Source organism: Platalea leucorodia (assembly GCF_965183815.1).
Source record: "Platalea leucorodia genome assembly, chromosome: 3".
Taxonomy (NCBI): domain Eukaryota; kingdom Metazoa; phylum Chordata; class Aves; order Pelecaniformes; family Threskiornithidae; genus Platalea; species Platalea leucorodia.
The window spans coordinates 117,285,024-117,312,191 of record NC_138825.1 but is presented as its reverse complement, the minus strand read 5'-3'; the positions used below and the strand labels follow the sequence as shown (position 1 = coordinate 117,312,191).

Here is a 27,168-nt window from a genome sequence, read left to right as displayed (position 1 = left end):
CCATCAGCCACACAGCTATGTGCGCTCCTGCAGCTCCCAGCAGCGCTATTAATTGTTATAACTGCCTTTTTTTTTTTTTTTTAATAAAGTTTGCACACACATTCAGTTGCATTGTTTATAGCCAACACTTCAACATGAGCTGGCACACACACACGAGAAAAAAAAAAAGACAATTGAATTGAGTGGAAGCAAACAGGAACTCCAGCCCTGACCCTGTAAGCAGGGTAATAAATTCAGCCCGTGGTATATATTTTGCAGGATGGTTGCCTGCCTCGTTTTTGCTGTCTACGGTGAGATGTGCAAAGACCAACCCACAGCAGCGCTGCCGAGCGCTGAAGTTGCTTTTAACTCCAGAAGAAGGGATAATTTGCAGGAGGGCGCTTCTTTCAAAGCAGCGCTTTTTGCCTCAAACCTCTCGCAGCTTTTTACGCTGCTCCGAGCAGCAGAAAATCGGCTGCAAGGGAGGCGCGGGCAGAGGGTGCGCGGATCCGCGGGCAGGAGGGAGGACCCCCGCTCCCAAACTCCTGTTTTTTCGGGGAGAAACCCCCGCTCGGGGAGAGCGGGGCCGCCCGGGGAGCGGCGCCAGGGGAAGGGGAGAAGGCAGCGCAACCCCGCGATTTTCCCACACTGGAAAGGGAAGGGAGGGCTTTTAACATTATTATTATTTATTATTATTTTTAGCGAGAAGGAAGGAAGCTCGGCGGGAGGAACGCCGCCGCCGCAGAGGAAACCTGGGCAAGCCCCGGGAGGGAAGCGGCCGCCCGGGCGGGGAGGGGGCGGCGGGGCGGCGCAGGTAGCGCGGCGCAGGAAGCGGGGGCGGGCGGCGGGGCGGGGGCCGGGGCCGGGGAGCGAGGGGAGGGAGGGAGGCGGAGCCGGAGCCGGCCGGGGGGTGGCCGGGAGGTGAAGGTTGTTGCAGTGGGTTCATTAAAAGACAGAGTTCAACTCCTCGCCGCCGCAGAGCGCTGCTGGGAGGCCGGTTCGGCGGCTTGCGAAGGGGGGAAAAAGAAAAGAAAACATAATAATAGAAAAGGGGGAAGACCCGCAGCTACTTAAAAGAGCGCTAAGAGGAGCGGGGCGAGAGCGGCGGAGGGGACCGCGGGAAGAAGGGGCAGGCTGCGCGCTCCCGAGGCCCGGCGCGGAGGAAGGATGAGGAAGGTGGTGGCCGTGTGGCTGGTGGCCCTTTGCTTCCAGGCTGCCGTCCCGGTGAGCCCGCGGCGAGCGGAGCGGAGCGGAGCGGGGCGGGGGCGGGCGGCGCACGTGGGGCGGCGGGGCCCGAGCGGGAGCCGGGCCGGGCCGGGCCCCGTCAGCCGCCCGGCTCCCCCCTCCGACAGGTTATCGCGGGGAGCGGGGCCCGGCCCGGCCGGCGGGGCTTCGGTGGCCTTTTGTGCTGGCGGCGGGCTCCAGCCCGGGCTGCCCCGGCAGCCTTAATTCAAACCAGCCCCGCTGCGGCTGCTCCCGACCTGCCGGCGGCTCCGCCCCGGGGCGGGCGGCGCTGCCCGGTGACCCCCGCCGGGGCGCGGGACCCCTCGGTGCGCCCGGGGGGGGGGGGGGGGGAGATGTTCGCCTCCTCCGGCGAGCCCCGGTGAGTTTGGGCGAGCGCTCGCATGTGGCCCTTTGTGGCCCGGTCGTGGCCGGGGAGCTTTCCCCCGCGGTCACGGGCGACTTCTAAAAGGGGGGGGTGCTCCTGCCGTGCCCCCGGCACCGCCCGGCTCCGTGCGCGCCTTTGTGCCCGGGGAGCCTTTGGCCAGCAGAGCGTACGCCCGGATGCCTTTTATTTCTGCCCGCTGAAAGCGCAAATCCCGGCGGTGGAGTGGACTCCTCCGGTCCCCCGGCGCCCGTCCTCGCCCTGGGACAGCGGCCCCCTCTCCCCGCCCGGGCGGCGGCGTGCGGCCGCCCCGCCGCTGCCTCCAGCCCCCGGAGCCGCCCGGGCCGGGCTGCGGGGCCGCCCCCCTCCCCGCCGCCCCCCTCGGCTCGCTGGTGCCGTGCGCCCCGCCGGAGGAGGGTAACGCCGCGACAGGGAGGCTGGCACTTCTCTCAAACTTGGGTGTTTCGGGAGAAGCTCTCCTGGGGACGCGCCAGGGCTGCGGGCAGCCCGTCAGCCTTGGAAAGCCCTGCTTCCGCGCAGCAGCAGCCGCCAGATGTCATCCATGAATAGAGGATGGCTTTCCCACTGCTCCCTGCCTCCGGAGGGCCTTTCCACAGAAACCTGGCACCGCCGCCTCCTAAAAGTGCTTTGCCCGGTGCCCCAGGTCTGTGCTGGGGGCCTGGGCTCTGCGTCCTCCCCTCACCTCTGTGCGGGGTTAGCGAGCGTGGGATGCGAGTCCTTGCGGCCGCCTCTCGAGGGGCACAAAGCCCGAATCGCCATCGCTTTCTCCTGTGGTGAGGGACGCTCGTTCCCCGCTTCCCACGTACGTGCGCCAGACCGGTGTGCGTGTCGCTCGTGGAGGCTTCTCCTTTGGATGAGTGAAAAAGTGGGACGTGAGGCTTTGTGTGAGCAGGCAGGATCATCAAAGTCAAACCTGGCGTTTTTTTCTTTCTGAAGGGGAGTAATTGATTTCAAACTTGTCTGGAGATGAACTCCAGCAGCAGTTGGATAAGGAGTGGCAGAACAAAGTGCACGGCAGGATCTAAGCTGCTGAAAATACCTCCAGTTTTGCTGTATCGTTCTGTCTGTGAACTCTACCTGTAGATCTGGACACGTACCCTTCTAGCCCACGTGGTAGCGAGTAGTTATGAGATGGCTAAAAACGACAACCATGTGAGCGTAATCAGCCGTGTTTCATGGGGAGAGGGCTCTGCTTATAGCTTCTGAATAAGCTTTGTACTGAATAAAGGGGTAAAACTGCAGTTAATTTGCAGCCTCTGTAGTGCATTTGGATAAAATTCCCCGATGATAGATATTCCTTACTAGAAGTGATAAGGACATGAAGTAAATGCTTGTCTGATGTTTTCCCCTGCCTAAGAGGCGCAGGCCTGGATGACGCTGCAGATGGAGGGCTTTCCTGGGTGAAGTCCTTGGGGCGCTCCGTGGTGACTCAGCGCTGAGGCTCTTTCCCTTCTGGAGATCATGTGGCCTTTTTCCCATGTCGAAATGTCAGCGACACGGACTAAGCTGCCTTTCCCACCCGTCTGGAATAATTATGCTTTTGCATCAAGTGGCAAAAAAACCCTCTTGTGTTGGGCACAGAAAGCGGAGTGACCTTACGTGTTCCTTTGCATACACCAGGTCACGGTGCTATGGGCAGTGGCACGCCTGTGTTGGGTTCTTGGTGGTCGGATTACTGGAAGGCGTGCCACTGCTGCTGGCACGTCACTTGGCCCCTGGCTCCTGCTGCATGACTTGACTCGTCCATGCATATTGTCGTAAAAGTAATGAGCAGGAACAAGAAAGTGGCGGAACGATAGCTGTTTTCTTTCTGAGTACTCTTACCCGCAGGAATGGTTGAGGAGGTTCCTGTTCTTCTTGAAGGTGACACTTTAGTGCTCAAAACACCTTGTATGAGAGTAATTGCCCTCTTTGTTATGATAGGGGCATTGATTTCCTTGAAACAAGAAGGCTGATGCATCTTAATGGATTAACCTCGTTACTCTCTCAAATGGAAGCTTTTACATGGTATAACCCTGCCGTGGAGCCAACTGAGCCTGGATGCGTAGCCTGCTGCAGGAGAGCAGTGGATGATGCAGCCTGTATCGTGAGGGAAAAACAGGGTTTTGGTTGTTTCACCTGGTGTAGGCGCATGCTGGTGGTTAACACAAGCTTAGCAGAGCAGGCAAAACCTTTATCCAAGGGTGACATCATTCCTATCTGAATGTAAACTAATTAGAAGAAATTAGGTAGTCCAGCTTGCTTATTAAACATGTAGGCAGTGGATAAGGAGGAAACACTTTCTTCTGTAGTACGTGCAGAGCAGCGTCACATTATTTATCAAGCACTGTAAACAGCGCTTATCCATCTGAGCACTCACTTGCTGGTGGCTACCTCCCGGTAAAATGGTGACTCTTGTATCTGGTCAACTCTGATCAGAGCAGAGACAAATTAGCTGTGGTTTGTATTGTGTCAAGGGGCTCTGGTGCAAGTTTGTAGTCTTTTGTTCCAGGTTTCTCTCTGTTTCAAGTGGCTAGAAGAGCTAACATTTTTAATGGCAGCACTCTGAAACTTCTGGAAACCAAACAATCCTCTCTAACAACCCGAGACAAGTTACAGCAAGTGCAAGAAACCTGTAAGCCTTCTAAAATTAAGCTAGTGCACTAACCTGAAATGTAGGCTGCTGTTTTAGCAGCAAAATTGGTCCATTTTAAGTACGTGCTTTGCATTGCTGGTGCATAGATGTCTCCAGGTGGCCTATATAGTAGCACTTCATCCTAACCTTGTTTGAAGTGGCTCTTGTGTCCAAGAACCATACTAATGCCTCCAAGAGGGACATTGCACACTTGTTTGTGTCACCTGGCATCTAGGGAGCTGGGATTTTAGTAGGGCCTGCTACAGCGAGGAGGGAGCTTCTTCAGAGAGAGAAGATAGGACCCCAGTCCTGAGGAGCTGCTGTCAATGATAATGCAGTGCTTCAGCATTGTGGTGTTAGTATTTCCGTCTTAGATGTCTCCTACTCTTTATTAACTCGGAGCTCCAGGACAGTGGGAGATTGATGCGCTCGCTGAGACACAGGGTACTTCAAATGGCACTAGTCCCTCAGGACAACGTTCAGCTGATGTTAAGGCACCTAAATGTAGGTGTCTATGTGTGTATTAGGTGCCTAAGCTCTCATTATAGTCATGGCGATGTAATCAGTGGAGCCAAAGAGAGCGATTATCTGACCAGCCTCTGCACGTCTGCTTCAAGGCGAGTTGCTTTGCCGGGGCTTTGTTGCCTAGATCTCATTTTGCCTGTAAGGGGAGCATAGACATCTTTAGTGTCTTTATCTGAGAGCAATTTAGCTCAAAGTGATAGTCTTTTTACTTTTATGGTAACTCTCTCCATAAACAAACAGACTGGGCAGGTGCTGTTTCTGTGCCAAGGGAACTAGCAAAGCAGTGGGAAACAGCTTTCAGCTAGAACGACAGCTCTCTCCGGTTCTAGTGCAGCTGGGTCAGTGCCTCCAAACAATACCGTACTCTTGCTCTGCTAAAGGCTGTGGAAGAAATTAGGGAGTATAGCTGGGTCCTGTAGCAGCGTTCTGAAGTGAGGAATATGAGCAGAAACATAAGTGGATGTATTTTGGGGCGGGGGGGCGGATTGTGAGCTGTTGAGGAGGCGTCAGAGCATTTTAGTATTTAAAGGCACTGTGTATTTGTGGATTAGAAGTCAGGAACCTTTGTCACTCCCTAGACTTCGATACAGGCAGTGAACTTGCAAAGTGGAAGTTGTTTTGACCAACAGTGCAAGGACTTCTGGTGTTTCATACAGGCTCACCTCTCTTCTGAGCTGAGAAGATACTCTAAAATGCAGAGAGCATGTGGTGTCTCCTTAGCAGTGCTGAGTGTCAATTTTGTTAGAGTTGACTAGCGTACTTCATTTGAACTACTGCTCTGCTAGGCTGCTGGTGTACCGCAGAAATGAGCTTTATCTGGCCTGGCTAGAAACCTGGGATAGTGCACTTTCTGCTGTGGAGATGCTAGTGGAAAAGTTACTGCACTGTGAAGCCTTACCTCAAGGTGAGATAACATTTGGACCTCCTACAAGCAACTCTTGTGGAGCAACATCTGCTAATGTGGTGGTTTCCCAACCTCTCAGTTTCTCAAGCAGTGCTTGGCTGCAGTCGATGTTCTGGGTCTTGTGGAACCGGCATGGGTCCAACGTAGTCTGTTAGCTTGGGCTCCTTGCCATGCTTGACTGTAATGTTTGTATCTCACCGCTGAGACCAGTCATACCAGTGAGGCTTGCTTTGCTGGATGGGAACCAGTGCGTTAGTGGGATTTGGATGGAGTTGGTAATAGAACTTCCCGTTGAGTCACTGGAGCTGCAGTTACAACTGAGTCATGGAGGTGGTGTAAAGCATGGCTTTCCCTGCAAGCCTTCTAGGTTGAAACTCCTTGGGTATTGATCAGTTGAAGAGCTCTTGCCACTTCAGTCATGCGTCTTGCTGCTGCGCTCTCTGGCAGAAGTGTCTTCTTCATAGCCCTTGTTTTTGCGGTATGGTTCTCTTCAACGTCCACTCTTTTTGCCTCTTAGTGTTCAGGGCTTTTCTAATAACTGAAAAGTCTTCAGGATTGCTCTTGCAGAATGACTCCTGACTAAATCAGAGGCGCTGATAAAAGATAGGTAACTGCCTGCCAACCAGCTTAAAATACTCATGGGTATCTTGCCTTTCATGGAGGCTCTGTGTTCTTGTCATACTCTACCCTGTAACTTTTCTGCGCTGCTTATGCAGCAATGGCAATGTCTTGTATGCCAGTCATGAAAACAAAGGCTGACAGTCTCGATTTGTGGCTGTAGGCAGTCCCAGGCACACGCTCCTGTCAACCAGCCTTCTGCGAAGTACAGCCAGTTCATGCAACAACTTCCCTGCGTGCCCTGGCTCCGTCACCTGCGCGTGCACAAGCCATAGCTGGAGAATGGGGGTTGCTCTTTGTCTGCGCCACGTGAGGAGGAGCTTATTGCCTCTCACATGGAAGGAAACTGGAACGCCAGCACTGCAGGCCATGACTGTCCTGCGCTGAACACAGGAAAGCTCTTCTAATTAGTTTTTAATGCTGGTGGCAGTACACATCCTGGTCAGAGCCAGTCAGCAGCTCCAGTCCAGCCCCTTGCATCTAGGGATTATTAGACAAGCAGACTGTATATTGAAGCCAGAGGTGGGCAGGGGAGAGTGGAGCCAGTCTGCCATCTGGAGAGCAAGCAATGATTAACGTAACGATTTCCAGATGAGAGCTCTTGTGAAGCTCCATGTCGTAGCAGCGGTACTGCTGTGGCTGCCTTGGTAGGGAGCCTTTGTATGTTCCTTGGGGACCAGAGCTGGCAGCTACAGTGCTGTAGGAAGAGACTACCTGGCTCTTTCCTGTGCCAAATCAGGGCCCTATTGCTGGCTTATTGTGTGCTTTGAGACCAGTAGAGTGGAGAAATATAAGTATGTATATATTTATAGAGAGAGGTATCTACCCCTGTCCTGTGCTATTTGTTGACCAGCTCACAGCAGGATTTGGAGGCTGTATGCCCTGACCTGAGACCAGTAGAGTGGAGAAATATAAGTATGTATATATTTATAGAGAGAGGTATCTACCCCTGTCCTGTGCTATTTGTTGACCAGCTCACAGCAGGATTTGGAGGCTGTATGCCCTGACCCCAGGATGGTGAGCTGGGAGATTTGATGCCTGTGCTCTGCACAACCACAGGAGCTCAGAGCAGCCTGTCTACCTACCAAAACATCAGTCTCAGGTAGGAGTATCTCTGTGGAAGAGAGAACCTGTTATTCCATTGATCAGCTAATAGGTATCTTCTTTACGGACAGAGTCCAGGCTTTCTTTGGTCAAGAAGTTGAGGGGTAAGAGGAGTAAAAGCCCAAACGAGAGGAACCACAAAGCTTGCTTGAATTCATATCTAACACAAACACTTAATACTGTGATATTTTTCACTCCCCTGCTGTGGTCTGTGCTTATGAAACTGTAATAGAGACTCTCGCACCGGCGGATTTGATGGCCAAATGAGATTTGTCCACCTCACTGGCCCTAACAGGGTGTGAGTGGCACCTACGTGCAGTGGAACAGTGGTAGTGAGGCTTGCACCGAAACTTGCCTAACAGCCTGCAGCTAGACAGCTTTGACTTTCTGAATCTCATTCTGTCCTAATGGAGGAATCATCTAGATCGTGACTACTTTCCCATCAGTGAACAAAGCACCTAACAAAAGAGGCTGACTCTGGCATGTCTGGGCAGTGGCATAGGAGTGCTCTGCTATCGTGCGCTGACATCAACTGACTCATGGCCTCGAAGAGGAACGCTGCTGGCTTAATCCTCTAGCAGCATCGGCTTCGCTCTGAAGCGTGTTTAACCTGCAAGAAGTTCCTCAGTCTGCATCTGTAGTAGCACTGAGCTGTGCAATGGTGGTGAGCTTCTTCCAGCTACAGAAGCTGGAAGATGCAATTATGAATAATTAGAAGTTATTACCGTAGTAGCTGAAAAGTGCTAAATGCTCAGTATGCCCCCACCTCCTCAGCATGCAGCCAAAAGGGGTTAAAAAGAGCCTCCTTACACTGATTCTAGTAAGTAAACCAAGCAGGGCACTAGTTGTCCTGTGACCAACTTAAATGCTGGAGTCCCAATTGCACAGCAAATCTTATTTTCTGACCTATCCTTTAACACTCCCCCACCACCAGATTGCCTGCTGGGGAACCTTCCCATGCATTATTTGGGGGCACACCAGTTGGCAAGGCTCGAAAGTGTGCTAGAGATCATTCTAATAATTTGATGGCATAGATTGTGTTCCAGTGCCTGGGGATGTTCCCTGATGTTGTTTAATTTACTGGTATGGATATAGCCAGTGGGTCTCTGGCAGCAGGCCCAGAATATTATGAAATCATCAAAACTGCAGTATCCAGTAAAAGAAAGTGAAAGTTCATAATAGGAGATCGCAAGTCTTTCATTGAAAACTAAGCCTTTCTGGATGCTTCAGAAGGATGAGCAACTACAGTTATGTGAGAAATCCTGTGTAATCAACGAGCCAAAGTTTGCGAGGTGAATGCTACGAACCTGGAACAGCAGTGTTCAGTGTTGTAGTGATGGTGCTGGTACATGCCACTGGTTCAGCCTGTGCTTTTAGAATTGGCCCATAAGGTGGTCCTTCAGCATTTTGTGCTCTGCTTCCTTTAGAGATCTGTTGCGCTGACTAGAGTTGGTATTCAGTGAGTAGGCCCAGAAGTTTATTTGTATATGAAATATCTTTAACTTAGTGATGTTTGAACAGTGTCTTACAAGTTTGATCTATTATTACGTAGCATCTAGCTATCCTGATGGTACTCCTTGCCAGAAACTTGTCTGAACTAAGGGACATATTGTGCTAGGAGTAACTTGGTACTAAAGCACTTCACCTTGCCTTTCCATTTTTAGTACTGTTTTATTGACTTGTCTTAATGCCTTAATGTCCATCAGAGGTGGCATTAGTGATGTCTCTTTTCTCTTCACAGTATAGGTGTGTAAACTGCAGGGATGTCCAGATCACAACTGAAGTTTTACAGTTGCCCATATGAGGCAGGAGAGCATCTAGACTCCACAAATGTGGTAGCATCTCCCCCTCAATTCTAGCCTCCTCAATTGATTAGGTGACTGCTCTGAAACAAGGGCATGGGGAAAACAGGTGAACAAGCTGTATACCCAAAAATGAAGGCACGAGGTAGCTGAAGCTAGTATCTGTTACAGAGAGACTTGGATAACAGCTTGGATCAAAGGGAAGCTCTCTAGTCCTGCCTTTGTAACAGTCCCTTGTTCAGGGCTCTGCTGTACAGATGTGGTACTAAGAGTGCAAATGAGTGACTCTAGGCCAGACTTTGGTCAAGAAATGCCTACTGTTCATTTCCGAAATGAGTAGAACTGTAGGTGACCAGAGCACAGTTGCAGCAGCAGGTTTTTTTTAAGACTTTCTGATGGGAGGATTTCATTTGATGCTTCAGCTTTGAAATGATACTTCAACACCCTCATGACTCAGCTTGGACGTACACCAGCCAGCTTCCGTAATCTCACTGAGGTGTTGCATAAATTAACTGTGAATGGGGCAGTAGTAAGCAACTGCTGTCATACGTGCAGGATTCTCTTACATGCAGGATTACCAATGCTTTTGTAAACCTGAACACAGAGACCATTAGTGTTTTAGGAAGAGGCACAGAGAGCTTGATCTCTGCACCATTTTGTATGGGTAGATCACTTGCTGTATGGTCCAGTGGTTATGAGCATGCATATTTCTCAAAGGGAGTTCATGCAGTCTGAACGGTGTTCTACGGTAGAGTAATTCAGTGAAATGTGGTCCAGCCTGTGCCCAAAGACCATCTGGCCTACTGCTGTTTATTGCAAGGAGACTAGTAGTACCTGAAACACATGCTGCTTTTCTTCAGGACCTGCACTTCAGGACCTGCTAAGACTACGTGGAAGGAAGGGGTGATGCTGAAAGTGCCTCTTTGAGAAGACTCTTGGGATGGGGGAACAAGGTATTCCTGATCTGAGATGTGGCTCCTGCATCTGGCGGAGACGTTTCAGTCCTTTTGTGCATGGCTTAGTCATGCTGGTGTAACTGCATCTGTTTGGCAGGGATGACTTCTGCATTATAAACAATCTGGGCTTAGTCAACACTGTAAGATCCTGTGGACAAAACAGACCTGATAGCATGCCTCCTAATGTAGGGAGAGACTTGATTTCTTCACATCCATGCTGGCTTAATTGAAACTGGAAACGGTGAGGCATAGAAGCAAATGCAAAAAGTACGCTTAACCGCGTGCGTTAGTGTAAGACCTGCTAAGGCGCAGGAACTGCTCTGCATTGGATCAAAACCAAAATTTAAAGCTGCTTGCATGGTCTGCGTGAGTCCAGCAACTAGCTGCCGATTGAGACTTGCAAGTTCCTTCTGAACAGACCGGCGGCTGACTGGTGTGAGTCCTGCTGTGCAAGAACAGGGTTTCTTAGAACTGGTTAGAGCTTAGCTATAGGGAGCGTGACCAAATCAGAAGGGAGCTGCTGAATGCCAACTCTTGGCTCATTTTGCTGCCCAAGTCTAAGTTGCTTTTGCAGCTCCCTTGCAAATAGTCAAGGTGTCCTGTAGCAGACTGACAAATAACAGCACCAAGGGGTCAGGTTGTGGGGTGTGACCGGTCCCGCCATCTGGTGTGCACATGTGAGACAGAGACTGGGACAGTGTCTGTTCAAGCCAGGCAGCTCTTTCTGGATGCTTCCAGTTCCCTGATCAATCAGCTCTTCAATGTGGGGGTGCGCCTGAAAAGGGTTGTTGGTGGTGCTTCCGTAACGAAGAAGCTGGGTATGAGATTTATAATGAAATACAGTATTCAAAGGTAACAGATGTTTGGGATGTGTATATGGAAAATACAGATTGTTAGCAAAAAAAAAAAATTTCACAAGCATTGGAGACTTCATCGTGCCTCCTGCTGGAGAAAATGTGGAGTTCACAAATGCAATCAAGAAGGTCTTGTCTTGGATTGTTGAGTCTCAGGCCGGTTGTCACGATATGAAGGACTCGATGTATGCCCTGTAGGGTAAACTACAAGCAGATCAGCTGGGAAGCTAAAGCAGAGTCTGATAGCAGCGGGACTTAGAGCTGGCAAGTGTTTCTGCCTCTGAAGTGTCAGCAAACAGAAAGTAATTTTTGTGGTCTTGTGCACAGGCAGTTACTATAGTATATATGATATATATATATATATCCTCCTATATGATATATATATCCTCCTAGAAAACCTGAAGTCTGGGTGGTTCCACTGTAACTTTATGTAGCTAATCAGAATACCTTGTCAGCTTTTTTGTTGTTGTAAGGCTACCTGTTTGTAGGTTTAAGTAGTCTCATTAAGTTTACCAAATAACCTGCTTTAGCTGAGACCTTTAGCACTCCAGGGTTGCGAGTTCATCTTTCTGCTGAGGTTTAAATAACTTCCTAGCTGCTAGGAACCAGAAGTACTGCCAGTAAACTCTTAGTTTGATGATACACTAGGAATTTTTATGTGAAACTTGGATTTCACTGACTTAACATCGCAGTTTGCAAACCGCGAAGCAGTTTGCTCAAATTAGAAACATATATATGTATCACTAATCGAGTGACAATGCTTCTGTGATCCTTCAAGAAGATCTTACAGCTTTGGCTCCTTGGCATGATCTTACAGCTTTGGCTCCTTGGCATATCTCGCACTAGGTAATTGCTAGAGTTCAAGGAGGAGAAGAGGGAAAGTCCCAGGATTGAGATAAGAACCTGGGTCTTCTCCTAGCCATGACCCTGGATACCAAAGGCTGTTGCACTTATTCTTGCCTAATAATAATTCCTGGAGGCAGGAGGTATTCCTGGCTGCATGTTGGCTTCCCTTCCTCGGGTGAAGCAGAGCAGCTTCTTCCCTCCAGAGTACTGTGTAGTATGGTGATGAGGTCGCTTTGGACTTGTGGGAACATATCTGCTCAGGTCGGAGCACTCGTGCAGCTGTAGTGTTGCTTGTGGTAGTTTGCTGATCACACAAAAGCTGGCATGGAGCTCATTTGAAATGGGTAGTAGTTCCACCAGCCAAGTTGTATGGCATTTGCCTCCAGGAAACAGGCTTCCCTAGGACCAGAGGCACACACATGTTTTCCTGGTGCTGCTGAGAGGCATCGGTGATTCATAGTGTGCCATCAGCCTAATTTGAAGACCTGAGATGCCATAGACCATGTCACGCTTTCCTGTAGACACGTCTCTGATTTCTGAGCTGAATGAACGCTGCCTGAACATGAGCCAGCAGTGTGCTCAGGTGGCCAAGAGGACCAATGGCATCCTGGCTTGTATCGGGAATAGTGTGGCCAGCAGGACCAGGGAGGTGATAGTGCCCCTGTAGTCGGCACTGGTGAGGCTGCACCTCGAGTCCTGTGTTCAGTGTTGGGCCCCTGACTACAAGAAGGACATCGAGGTGCTGGAGCGTGTCCAGAGGAGGGCAATGAAGCTGGTGAAGGGTCTGGAGCACAAGTCTTATGAGGAGTGGCTGAGGGAGCTGGGGTTGTTTAGCCTGGAGAAGAGGAGGCTGAGGGGAGACCTTATTGCTCTCTACAACTACCTGAAAGGAGGCTGTAGCGAGGTGGGGGTTGGCCTCTTCTCCCAAGTAACGAGTGACAGGACGAGAGGAAATGGCCTCAAGTTGTGCCAGGGGAGGTTTAGGTTGGATATTAGGAAAAATTTCTTCACCGAGAGGGTGGTCAAGCATTGGAACAGGCTGCCCAGGGAAGTGGTTGAGTCTCCATCCCTGGAGGTATTTAAAGAATGGATAGATACTGTGCTTGAAGACATGGTATAGATGGACTTGGCAGTGTTAGGTTAACGGTTGGACTTGATGATCTTAAGGGTCTTTTCCAACCGTAACGATTCTATGATTCTATGAATGGCTGAAGTTAACAGTTGGACTTGATGATCTTAAAGGTCCTTTCCAACCTAAACGATTCTGTGATTCTAAGATGAAAAGAGCAAGTTGTGCTCCTGTGGGACCAAAGTCCTTGAACTGCCTCTCTTGTGTCCTGGCATTGGTGTCCTGCAGGCTTGCGCTCCATTCTGCAGTGATGGCCTCAGCAGGAGGAGCATGCAGGGTTGAGCCTCTCGGCATCCTGGCACATGGCCTACAGCTGCACGCTGACCAGTTTGAACTAACAGGCCTACTGGAAGAAGACAGTCTTAAATGGGGCAAATGAAGGCACTAGCTGCTTTGCAGCTTTTCCCTCAAACCCAGTCTTGGACTACATTCATCAGTCTCAGGGCTGTAATGCTAACTGGTCTGCTTTACTGGGAGCTGGGTTGTTTCTTAGCTTTATGGGGAGAGGAGACTGGCTGCTCCAACCCGTGCATGCTGTCAAGGAGCACTCAGGCAGTCTAAAGCCCACTGTTGCACTTGCCAGGAAGTCTCAGTGGTTCTGTAGCGAGTTTCACTCCAGTGACAGTCCTCAGTGCTGGTCCCATAAGACAGAGCGAGTGGGTGACAAGAGATGGGGCAAAGAAAGGAATTTGCACCCAGATGCAAGCGAGACTGACTGTTCATGGCAATAGAGGTCAACGCATGGATGGGAATAATTGGCTAAGGATAGGGACTGGTTTTGCTGGGAGTGCTGTTGAAGACACAAGGTCACTATGTTTTTATGTGTTGGAGGGCACAACTACAAAGTCCGGTCTCCATTTAAGTGGCTGTAACTGCTGATGACTTGTCTGAGCTGAGTTGCTCAACCTCACCTGCCTGAACCCCACAGCAAGGGCTGTGTATATGCTGCCGTTGTCCTACATGTTGTGAACTAGCCGTGTCCGAATACATGGTAGCCAGGGGGCATGTGGCTGTGCTACTGCGGGGGGAGGAAGAGGCAGCAGGGACCTTAGATCCTGTAACGTTTAATTTCTTCTTCCATCAGGAGGGTCATGTTTATCTGTGTGGCAGTTACTAGTGTGCATGGGTAGTGGGTTTTGGGCTACTGGAGTCCTTTGCTGGATGGGTTTTCATTTCATAAAGATTTTCTGACCTGCAGCATACTCCCCTCTTTTAACCTTCCTTTGTCAGGGTTCCTGGGACGGGCAGCCCACCACTGGCTGTGGCTGAAACTAAGCAATTCCCTGTCTGTGCTTTTCTAAACAAGCAGATGAATGGGCTGTTGCTGTAAGACTGAATCTTCTCTGCTGGTTTTGCTACACTAGAAAGTAAGAAGTGCTGGTGACTTCAAGTCAGAGGGTTTTAAGACAAGTTAGGTTTGTCTGGTCTCAGCTTATGCAGCTCACTGTTCATGTCTCAAGCCAGCTGAAATAGATTGACATTAATTCCCCTGGATGAACTGGAGCTGCATGGCCTCGCTCAGCTGCACCTACTTTGCACAACTCCTTGAGGTTATACATTGAACACTGACTGTGGCTTTCTTGTGCTATCTGAAGAAATGAATGCCTGAACTATCAAGTATGTTAAAGAGCTGCAGGGAAGGCTCTTTAAAGAAAAGCAGTTATAACGTAAAACTGAACTGGCTGCTTCTCATGAGATTAGCTGCAGGGAAAAGAGCTTTCTCATTAGACTGCGTCTCCAAAACACAGGCTGCCTTGAACGTGGGAGACAAAAGGTCTTTTGGCCATGTTGTGACAACCTGCCTCTGCCACTGATACAGAGTGAAGTCAAGCGCTTGCTGTGTGCCACGTCTGTGGATGTGTTGACCTGCCAGTGAGATTCAGTCATTGGCCTGGGCTGTATCGCTTGGCTGGAAGGAGCAGGTTGGCATGAGTGAAAGCAGTGTGTAGTAACTTACTTGTTTGATATATCCTCCAGGTGAAAAAGCTGGAGCACAGGCTCTTAAGTAGCTTCTCTGTATTGCTGAAGGACTGACCAGGCTTCTAGTAGAGCTGGCTGAGAGAGACCTAGGAGGCAGCTCAGCTCTTCTGCATCCGAACTGATGTGGTGCTCTCTACACTCCTAGCAGCGCACATGAGTGCCGTGTTGTCACTGATGCTGTGTGTGTTGCATGGCCGCAAGCTTCCCTGGCTGTGGTGTCCGTAAACCTGTTGGGCTCCTGCTGCCCCTGGCTTTGCTCAGCCCTCTCTGCTGAGGGACCTGCAATGTACTCCTTGTCCACTACTAAACTGCAATCGCACTGGGCCTCCTGTAAAGTTCAGGTGGGTCAAGGCAAAAGCAGTCCTACTGCGTTTCTGAATAAGGCATCTATCTAGCCTGTGCTACTGTGTTCAGGAGATCAGGGAGGACTTAAAAGCACTGTTGTCAGACTTAGGAACAAACTTTACCCATTGTGAAAAACAAACTCTGCAGAAGAGAACTCCTCTCCTTGCTCCTTTTTGTATAAACCTGCGTGGCCCTTTGAGTCAGCCTCTGATTTGCATGTTGCCTGCAGTCTGAGGGTGGTGATGTGCATTTCCATAATGCATGGCGGTGGCAGGGTATTTTACTGCCCCTCTGCCGCAGGGTAGGTGAATGTGTGTCAGCATCCCGGGAACCCAGGCTGTGATTCTCTATGAATTGCTTTAAGCAGCCCTGGCTGCCGCGCTCTGCCCTGTGCCAATACAAACACTTACGCATTCATGCACTGAGCAGGACTGGAGAACTGGTCCTGCTGGAAAATCCTTTGCATGATGTTTTCTCCTCCTCTTTTTTTTTTTTTTTTTTAATTTTCCTTCTTAGCCAGACCAGTTCCCTGATCTGGTTCACCCTGAGACTGCAGGAGCAGCTATGCAGGGGATGGTCCAGGAAGCAAGAAGTGACACGCTCTCGTGGGAGGTGGTAGTTTAAAGTGCCCTGCTGCAGAATAGTAAACCCAACCTGATAGTGACAGGCTGGTTCGTTTTCGTTCTTGGCATGTTGATTGCTGTGTTTCAGCCCTGCTTAATTAAAAAAGTTGCCCTGTCACAGTAAGGAGAAAATGTAATGCTGATGGGGCAGTAGTGTGGTACTTATCAGGTGAGCCTCTGGAAGTGTTGGGACTGTAGCTGCTGTGCATATGGAGTAGCTGGATGCTCTTCTTCCTTGGCCACTGCATCTTGTTCAAAGGATCAGAGTATGCTTCTACAGCTGTGGCTACAAAACTTGACAGAAAAGGAGGATCAAAGCCTAGCAGACAGTGGGCAGAGTTTACAGTCTGATCTGTTCTGCCCATAGTGGAAGAGATCCTAAAAGCTCTCATCCTGTTTTGAGTAGGCGTTGGAAAGTGTTTTGCTGCCTCAAGAACCCAAGTGCCAAGGTAGCTACTGTGTGATGATCAGGTGGTTCATGCTTCAAACAAAAGCAACTGCTGTTGCAGCTACAACCTCTCCCTCCAAGATAGTCCCCTTCTCAAGTCACCAGCCAAAAATAGGAGGCCAGTAAGAACTCAATTAACCAAGATTTTCCAGATTTCTTTATACTAGTAATGATCTGATAGAGAAGCAGCCAGATTAACTGTCATACTTATCTCTTGCTGCTAAAATGGTGCTTGCCTTGCTGAGCAGAAGAACATCCTTTGCTTTCCACCTGAGAGCTGCCTGACTGCTTCCCTTTGGAGGGGGCACCCTGCGAGCCACGAATCAGCCTTACGCCAGTCGACATGAACTGATGGATGGAAGTGGTGGGGATGCTGAAGCCTGTTGGTACGCAGCAAAAGCTCATTGAGGGAGTGGGGAAAGGACACCATCTGAATAGGGAGGGCAGATAGTTGTAATGCTTTGAACAGCCTTGATTGGAACAGTAGCCAGGGATAAAAATACTGCTTAAATCTAGGTTACCCAGTCCATGGGCTGTTCGTGGGACGGTTTGTAGCTGTCTTTCTGCTCTTTGGCCTGTGCTGTTAGTCTGCATCTTTGGCTCTTCTAGGAAGATAACTACTTTATTAACCCTCAGGGTCACCAAGCAGCACTGGTGCTTATCTTGAGCAGTGGGGCAACAGGAGAAACAACTGGAAGAGCATTTAGCTGACATGGTGCCACATTGCTACTGACTTCTGATGTAGCAGCCTTACACGCAAGCTTCACTTCTGACTTGCCATATAAAAGCATCAGTTCTGTTTCAGCTACTCCAGAATTTATAGCTGACTGTTAGAACTGAAGGTGTGCACGGTCAACTTAATGCTAGCAGCCTGTATGCCTGCAGAAGGGGGATAGGTGAGGATGCTGGTGGGTTTTGTTTGGGTTTTTTTTCCCCTTAACCATTTAAGCTGTCTGCAGACTATGGACATCTGGGGTTGGAGTTAATCACGCGTGGGCTATTTAGCTGCAGAATATCAAGGTTTAACAAAGCTAACATTTCTTTCAGCAGGCAGTTTTGTCTTCCCACACACTAATATCAGTATTTTGAGGTTAGAAACTTTTCAAGCTGCTCTGCCTCAGATAGCATTTCTGTTAGTGGGACTAGCTCTGCTCTTCAATATATAGAAAAAGGTGAAAGACAAACCTTTCTGTTTGAGTTCATTTCAGAGCTGTTCAAATCCTTGTGAAAGTGTTTTTTCTAGGCGCTCCAGTGTCATATTTGGTAGCCAAACTAGAGAGCAAATGATCGTCTTGTTTTTATATGTCCCTTTTAAACAAGAGCAAACCATTGGTTTTGCTTCCCATAAAGTTGGAAGAATCTTGTAGAATGCTTAGGGAGATGTTTGAGGTGGGAGGGCTCATTACAGCTCATTCCTTTTCAGCTGAATAAGAAGGATTTATTAGGAGAAACAAATGTGCACATTTGAACAGCATTATTCAGATAAGGGAGGATTTGAAGTGTTTTTGACACTGCTGTAATAGGCTGATCACTAACTAGGATTAATGAGTGGGATACAAATCATCCTTAATCTAGTTTAGGGCTTGTAGCAGCTTGTGGCAAAGCCACTGTTTTTGCTTACCTCAAAGAGCAATTTGAAAAAAGCTTCTTCCATGGCTCCAAATTAAAGAAATGTGGTTCCTAGTTTGGGTGGGGTGAGATCAACTAATAAACTACAAATCTCCCCTTCATCATGAGACAGTACTTCAGATCTGTGCTCTAGCGGGAGGGAACTCTGTGGCAGCTGATGGGATAAGCACAGAAAGATTCATGTATTGAGACTGCAACCAAGATGAAGACTGAAGAATAGTTAGAAATTATGTTTTTTCCTTAAAAAAAAAAAAAAATCTGCAGTATGTCAGACTTCTGGAGCCAATAATACTGCTAATGAGTTGTGAAAGCCTGGCCTGTTCTTGATTAAACTGAAGATGCCACTAAGCAGCTTTCTGGTTGTCCCAGCAGAACTGAATAACTATTGTTCCGCAACAATGCAGCGCTCAGCAAGAGCAGAGGCTAGCAGTCTCTGCAGGGTTTCCCCCAAACAGGCTGCTTCGATACTTGGGGAAGGGGGTCTTCCACTGGTTAATGGGAACTGGTTAATGCATATCAAAAATGCTGTTAAAAATTTTACCCCTCATGTGCAACCAAATTCAGTGACACCGAGTCAAAAGGGCTAGGCAAGTATTTCTAATCAGTTGTCTGAACTGCTAAAAAAACCAACTAAAAAATATGAGCATGTTAAATGGTAAAAAAGCAACGTGTTGTAGAAGAATCGGAAGTTTTTTGACTAGAATACATGAGATACCATCAGAGATCCTTCAAAGGATCTACCACCTGAACTTAAATGCGTTCATCCAGCCTCTCTGGCATCAATTACAATGTCAGTGGTCCACAAATAGTCTCAGTGGACTGAAAAATAAACTGGATGATGATGGAAGTGATTTCTAAAAGCATGTCCACATTAGCTGATTATATCTAACAGTACAATGATAAAATTTTGAATGAAAGTAATGCAAAGTTGTTGGTAGAGCAATCTTGCTTTAAGCTAGAATTTATTCTCGTCTCTTTCATATGATAGCACAACCTGGTGATTCAATCTGTGTTCTGCACCCCTAATCCTCTTGACTAATCAAAACCTTTCTCATTGGTGTAACTCAGCTGCAATAAAAGGTCATGGAAAAGCCTTGACCATGAGGTGTTTGTTTTCTGAACAGCATGGTCAGTCTTCCTGATGCAAACCCAAATTAGTTCAATCCCTTCTGATGCTGTCCTGAGTCAGTGTTTCATGTTAACCTTGCTGTGTCTGAAATCCTTCAGCAGCAGATCGTTATAGCAGCGTGACCTTTCTGCAGTACTTGTATTTTGTGGTGCCATAAGGAAAGGTTACTGCCTTGCATGCCTACTAAAGCTGTAGTCTATGGAGCAAGAAGTGTAGTCTTTATATAACTGTGCAGTTACATAAATTAGGCAAATGTTCCTTAATGCTCATATGTCATGAAATTGGATGATGTCATGAAGTTACATCACTTTGTGGATATTCTGACTGGTATCCACGTGTGCGTAATCCTGTACTATCCCTTGAGTATTTGAGGGACAGAAAGTCCCTCTCAGATCCCAGACCTCAAACTACCTGGTCACAGGGAGATACCGCAACTCCCAGCGGAGCAACTTGGGACAAGACCCTTTGGGACAACTAGTAGAAGGACACATTTAGTGCAACTTCACTACGTTCTTATATAAAGGTGTGGAAAGCAGACTTTATTAATCCTAAATCATGTTTTCTGTTGTTCTCTTGAAGTACAGTAGCCAACCTCAGGGGACGGGAATCAGTCTGAGCCTGCCTTCATGTTTGCAGGGTGACTGCTGAGCAGCAGCTGGGCAACTCTACGCTGGAACAGCATGGGTCTCCATTGGTTTAGACTGGGCTGCACTGGAGTTTCCTCCTCTGAGGAGGACCTAGCTATCCCTGCTAAGATACAGGAATCAGACTAGGATTCGAACAAGTACATGGGAAAGGCCATGGAGAAGCAGAACATGCAGCAGCCTGGGAAGAGGCTAAAAGCTCAGGTGTGAGGAGAAATCTAAGGGCAGGCTGGCTGAACGTGCTGGATAACAAGAAAGGAAGCGTGGCACAACTGAACAAGCCTCATCCATTAAAACCACAAGGGGAAGGGGTGCTGGCTCGGTAGTCAGGATCAAGAGTTGCTATTTCATTTCCTGACAGTCTGTGATCCTTCCAGGAGTGTTGTTAAGGTCTGCAGACCATCAAATCTGTCCAGCTGTTCTTGGAAATCCTGTATTAGCTACCCTTGAAGATTCAGATTTGGGGGGAAGTTAGTCTCAATCCTAGATAAAGGTGTATGGTGACATGTCTTAAAATGTATTGGCAGCCCCTTTCTTCAATAAAAAGCTGGAGAGATTGCTTTCTAACTGCTTCAAGGTAGAGTGTTCCCACTGGGAGGAGAATGCTCCCCCCCCCTTTTGCGGTGCATCCCCCTTTTGCACTCAAAAGCAAGCTGAGTGGGAGAACAAAGGATTGTGCTTGCCACTGCTAGTGCCAGAAAGGAGGGAGAAAAATTATCCCCGACCTCCCCATCAACCAAAATGGTGCAATTTCTGAAGTCTGACTTCACTTCTGAACGTACTGCAAAGGACGCTCAATGGAGCAGAGTTTGGGAAGCCTGGCAGTTCTTCCCATATTCTTTCTGCACCAACAGGTCATAGCTTTTCATATTTGAAGTGTAGTGAGATCAGCTTGGGTGAGTCACGGACCTGCAACACAAGAGGGAAAACACACAGGAAGCACTCATCTGACCAGCTTTCCGTGGATGAGTGCAAAAGCACAGTGCACACAGGCAGGGACAAATCTAAAAATCCAAATTACCTCATGACATGCAGCTAAACAAAAGATTGAAGGGCAATTTCTTAGAAATTACGCTAGAAATATGCTTGCAGAAGCTTGAGGAGAAGTGGTTCGTTTTGTTTTGGTTTTTTTTTCCAGTAGAGAAGGGAAGTGCTAAAAAGTGTAATGTTTATGTGAGGGTTTTTTGTTTGTTCTTTTTGTTATTAAAAAAAAAAAATCTAACTACAATGATCTCCTGGAAGGGGTAAGATGTTGGGCCCGATTAGGTTGGTGGCAGCTTAGATACTACTTTGTCTTCAGAGAGGCCAAATCCAATGGGCTAGTTAACCACCTTGGAAACTAGTTGTTCTATGGGAATGTGGGGAATGGATAAGGTATTAAGGAAGAGAAAACTGGATAAACCTGATATCTTAAAACAATGAAAAGGAGATAGGGCCAATAAGTACAGCCACGCAGGTAATGAAGTGACAATGAGAGAGCTCAAGTGCTTTGTTTGACAGATCATACTAGTGCTGGCTAATTTCTTCTTGGGATGAAACGAATCATTTTTAAGTGACACTGTGTTAATGCAAGCTAGAGAAATGCAATGGGCCTGGGTGCAAAGCTGGCAAGAATGTGTGGTGTTCTTTTTACATAGTAAAATGAGATTTCACACTCTGATAAAACCATGATCAGCTTGGATGATGCAATGCAATAGCTCCTAAACTTGCAGATGGGGCAGTGCTGGAAAGGGATGACGAGGGCATCGTGGGGCTAGGATAGAAGTCAAAATTCTGGAAAACAGGCAATGTAGTTGGATGGGGAAAGATGAAATTCAGAAGTGACTTGTAGGGCTTTGGTTTGAAATCTGAGAAGGGAGAATGACTGGTGAGGTAATGGTAGCCCTGCAGAAATAAACCTGGGGCTACTCGTGAGCTGAGTGTCAAGCATTTTGTACTGATAGGAACAGTAAGTATATACAGCAGAGGGCAACAAGATGCATGAAGTAATCACTCTGCTTTATTTAGGGTTATCTTCTTTGGCTATCCTGAACAGCTTTGGATGTTGTGTGTTCTGACAAACAGGCGCAGCAGAACAGGGGTTTGGCCTCTTGTTTCAGCAACTGAACTTTTGTGCTGGTTGATGTACTCCTTGCAGCACAAAAGGAGAAAGCTCAGGGCTGTATTCTCCTACATGGAAGACTGGCTTCTATCTCAGGATTTAGTCTGAGTGCCCGCACTTATAAAAAGGGAATCTCATTCTACTTCCAGTTAGATGCTGTAGTTTCAGATATGTGAACAGTGCTGGAAGGGCTCAAAAAGGCAGAGAAGCCACACTACTTTGTCTCCCCTTCCTTTCTGCTCCTTAGAAGTAACGCAGTAATTCACAGATGAAGTGGTTGGTAGATAGCGAAGACATGAGCAGTCATAACCTGCATCAGAATGGTTATGTCGTGTAAGGACTGAGCATCGGCTGCTACCAGGATGCAGCTCTGAATGGATTCCTTGCTTTCTTCTTTCCCAAAGCAAGTGCAGCCTGGAAGCAGCGCAGAGAAGGGAGGCAGCAAGGCTGACCTTTCCAACACTGAACAGACTAACCAGAACTACTCTTTTGGGGAGGGGGGCAAAATGAAGAAAGATGAGAAAACGCAGTATGAACAAAGAAAGTTTGTGTAACCTTCACGAGCCCTTAGAGGACTCTGCACAAGCAACACGATAACTAAGTAATCTCATCACTAACACACTTTTTCCCCTCCTCTTTAAAGCAAACTACAAATCTGAACCTTCCTCCTGAAGATCTTGATTCATCTGGTGATGATGACGACGCGTTCTCAGGTTCAGGTATAGGTGAGTTATTAGCACTTGTACTGTTAGTGCTTGATCCTTCCCGAATGTGGCAATCGAGATCTTGATGAGCAACAGAGAAAGAACCTAATCTGGTTATCTTGTATTGCTTCAGATACTAACAATTAGCAGAAAATGAGTTGTAGGAGACTTGAAAGGGAGCAGAAGCAGGTATACTCCATGTCACCGCTAATATGAAATATTGTGTGAAGAATGTTATGAAACTGGAGTGATTCTTTATTCATGGGGAAGAGAGACCGTAAGAAGGGCCTTTGTCCTCTCTTACGAGCTGGTAGGAGATACCATTTGAGGGTGTGTAAACCCCAACCTGCCAACATACATCAAGTGCAAATTTTATCTGTCATCAAACGTGCAAGTTCCCATGGGCCATAATTTTTTAAAAGCCGCATAAAGAGGTTTTAGCGTGGGGAAAAAAGTCTATTGGAGTGGTTACTAAATTGCATGAGAGAGACCTTTGGTGTTCAGTGCTGAAGTTGAGGAGATGCTACTGAGGAAAGAGAAAGCTAAAGCATGGTATCCTTCTGCTTCCTTCCAGCCACATGCTTGTATTTTAGATTAAATTCTGCAGGAATAAGACCCTGAAATCAGTGCCAAACGTGCCAGTGACTAAAGGTGTTGAGTATATGGGTGACTGCTCTGAATCACATAAAAGATATTTATGAGAAGAGGGTCAGATAACCATCCTGAGCAACCAGTGTACTGAAAGCAGATGTCCCCCTTGTTGGCCTGTCTGCAAACAGACTAGCACTTGTGCCTTGGGGAGAAGCAGATGACTAACAAAGTATTGCTGAACAGTGCATTGGTCTGTCCCTTCTTTATTCCACTGAAAAGGATAAGGAATTACAAACTGAACTGCTGTTATTACAAAAATTGGCTATGCAGGTCAGGCATCCTCCTTAGGCCAGCATCCTGAAGATACTATTAATAGGTCTCTAAACCGGCCAAGGATAATATTATTTTGTTTTGCAGCTCCCCTGGCTGACCAGACTCGCACCTGGAGAGCCCCAGGAGAATCGACTAATTCCTCATTACTGGCAACACCAATGGATTTCAACGAGCAGCCATTTTCCAGGATTGAGAGCCAAACTGAAAAGGATGTAGTATCTCCTTCTGCAACTAGTACTGTAGTGACAGAGGAGCCAGTTGTAGCTGTGAAGGATGAAGTACCCGTCCTGGGCTTACCTGATGAGAAACCAACAAATGATGCAGTTACAACAACAGTGAGAAGCCCCACTACTCGCTTTCCTTCAGTGGTTCATGTAACTCCTTCAGAAGCCTCAGGCACAGTCCATGTGCTCGAACCTAAAAACCCTATATCTGATGTGCCAGACACTAAAGATGTGCCTGAGCCCCACTCTACCATCCATCATGAGGGAGACGTCACCGCCACCCCCACGACAACAGCTCCAGAGGACGTTGTTCCTACACATGAGGAGGTTTCTGAAGACGGCTCTGGAGACCCGGTGAGGACTAAGAGCTTCGACACCCTTTCCAGGGAGATGACTTTAGTAGTATGTAGTAAGCTGGTTTTGCAGGAAAGGGTGGTAATTTGTCAAAAACAGTGATTGATTTAATAGGTTATATCGGTGGAGGGTTTTAGATGAGAAAAAACAAAGCTGTGAAAAGTCTCCAGTAACAGACATAATGAGAAACACAAATAACCTGCCTTGTGTGTCCCAACAGGGAGACTTCATCTTGACTAAAGATGATGATTTGGTCCCCACCCGGAACTCGGAAGTACCGGCTGACTCTGGGAGGAATGCCAAAGCAGCAGGAGCCTCAGGAATTATGGACAGAAAAGAAGTACTTGGAGGTACCTGACATTCTTCATTTCTAGTGGGTAAAAGCAGACTCTTGTAGGAGTCTTCCAGGCAGCAGAAGCTGCAGGTCTGCAAGTACATCTCTGAGCGTGAAAGCCAACGTTTTACGTTAGACCTCTGAAATGAGGGTGGTGATTCATGATTCTGTGGTGACAAAACCCTAACAGGGTTATTAATATTAATCTGCTAATAGCAAAGCAGCCACTGCTGGTTATCTGGAATTTTATGTGTAAACCTTTGCTCCTCTCAAAAATTCGAGCAGTAAAACTGCTCTAATGCTGCCTGGGTCAAATCACTAGAGTTGAACAACGTAGCCTTGCATGCTTTGCAGCATGGCACGGTGGGAGATCTGTTTCTCTAGGTTTTACCTCATGTAGACGAGCAGGCTTTTGGTAATGGCAGGGTGACTGGTTTTGGAGGGGGCAAAAGGACAAACTAATTTCTGGAAGTCATGAAGTCGGGGACCGTGCAGTAAGGAACAATCTGGAACTTAAAATCATGCTAGCATTATCTGGTGTGGCGTCTGGAGTAATTTGTGGCTTTTTCCCCCCCTTCTAGGTGTTATTGCTGGAGGACTAGTAGGCTTGGTGTTTGCAGTGTTTCTAGTTGCATTTATGCTGTACAGAATGAAGAAAAAAGACGAAGGCAGCTATTCACTGGATGAACCAAAGCAGTCTAATGGAGGATACCAAAAACCACACAAACAAGAAGAATTCTATGCATAAACACTGATCTTCAGGACACTTCTTATTCCATCTTTCTTGGACTCTTCTCTCCCTGCACGTGGACCTCCTAGTGTGCTTTGCATTAAACTTAAGCCATATGATCATTGGGTTATTTGCCCTTACCACTTTGCCATTGGGAATTTTATAACTACAAAATAGATCTGGATTCATTGAACATTCCCTGCTTTCTTGCACAACTTTTTTTTTTTTTTTTTAAACAGAAGTGGGACTGCAAGTTCCTAAACTCACTTTGGTTTATCTAAAGACTGCTGGGGCAGGCGGTGGGGAGAAGATAAGGGAGCACTGTATGTATAAACCTCCTGATATTTAGGGAAAGGGCTAGCAACAATAAACAATTATCAGTGCTCAAATTCTGTATAGCAGGGATCCTTCCTATTTAACTCATAGATGTGTTCTAAGTGTAACAGATGGCTGCGCTGGGCAGATGTTTGGCACACTGCAATCCTCTAGCTCTTTAACTGCCGTATTTGGAGCACTTAATACCTATGAAACATCAAGCTGAACATGATTTCTAGTGAAATGAGGTGTGAGGGCCAGGGTAAGCAAATGACTGTCACGAGGCTTAAAATAACTTTTATTTTGGAAACATTATCCCATACTCAGAACCAGCTCCTAAGCAACTGGTGCATACACTAATACAAAACACACCCCAAAGACCCCAAAACTAAGTGGAGAGTTGATTTTACCAATAGCATTGGACTGTCCCGCTACCCTCTTGCTCCTTCTAGGCTTAGGTAAGAAATAGATTTTTTTTCTAAGTCTCATCTCGGACATTCCCTCTTCTTAGGTGCCAAATCTAGGCTGGGCTGTCATGCTGCAAATACTCTTACCTGTGCTACTGGGTGGTCTCCAGGTGACCGATGGCATGTTGTAGCACCTACCTCTCTGTGCGCTGTTTACAGTGGTTGTCTCAGAACGTGGTCTGCTGTCTGTGGCACAGAATACCTTGGCACACAGGGGCAGAAGGTAGAAAGCAGCATATCATGACTTCACAGCTGAGGAGTAGAGAAGCATAGCATATGAAATAAGCCTGATCAAGGCTAAGTGTAGATGGCCTTAAATACATACAACAGTTGGCATGCTTGACTCTCACGACTCCGGAATGGCCCTTCAGAAGCGGTTCCTGCACTTTGGAGAGAAGCAACTCCAGGGATGTCAGACTAATAAGGGCCGAAAAGCACCTCCTGAGGAAAGTCCAGATGCCTGAAGCTGTTGGTGGTCAATGTGCTGTCAGGTGCGAGACACTGAGGCCTCATTGAGGGTCTGGAGTTTTCCAGAGTATCTCAAACCGAGTGAGAAAAGAAGTGTGGTGTTCTGCACAAGCCTTACTTCTACTCTGCCTTTGGTTAGCTTGCAAGTTCAGTTCCTCATCACTCAGTGCAGAAGGTATGGGGTGGGTGGAGGAGTGTTTGCAACTGATGTAAATATTTGTACTGTTGAGCCAGATGGAATGATTGGAGAATATTGCAACAGTTGGTACAAATGTTGCACATTAACAGTAAAACTTCAAAACCTGTGTAATTTAAATGAAGTATAAAACACTCCTGAGCTGCTACGCAGCTAAAATTGGTGCCTTCTCTGCAAACCCAAGGGAAAAAAAAAACCAAAACACTTCTTGATTCCAAGCTCTTCTTTATGCACAAGGAGAACTTGTGCATATGTGTAGCTGGCTGTTTTTAAGTAAAGCTGCAAAGTCCATTATCCTTTTTTTTTTTTTTTAACTGAATAAATTTTTATAGGTTAATGCAATGACCAGATGGTGTTAATTTCAGCTGTAATTCTTTGCTTTGTATAGGAATGTAGAAATGTTGTTTGATAGGTTTATCTATGAAAAGGTTCTTGTAAAGCACAGAAAGATAAAGTGGTAAAAGTCAGTTGTACCTCACAACCTTGCTAGGGGGAAAGGAAAAAAACCTGTATATTTTGGTTTGTGAAACAAACATGACATTCTGTGTTATTTAAGTGGTACAAATGAAATACGAGTTCTAACAGAAGATGCAAC

The 27,168-nt window shown here is 47.4% G+C and overlaps 1 protein-coding gene across 1 annotated transcript; it reads left to right on the top strand.

Moving 5' to 3' along the window:
- Positions 1 to 932: 932 nt before the first annotated feature.
- Positions 933 to 27,168, top strand: SDC1 (syndecan 1). Its single transcript, XM_082306192.1, has 5 exons — positions 933 to 1,203; positions 22,501 to 22,582; positions 23,570 to 24,063; positions 24,284 to 24,413; positions 24,979 to 27,168. Exons 1-5 carry the CDS (start codon positions 1,147 to 1,149, stop codon positions 25,143 to 25,145), a joined length of 930 nt encoding a protein of 309 aa, XP_082162318.1. The 5' UTR covers positions 933 to 1,146; the 3' UTR covers positions 25,146 to 27,168.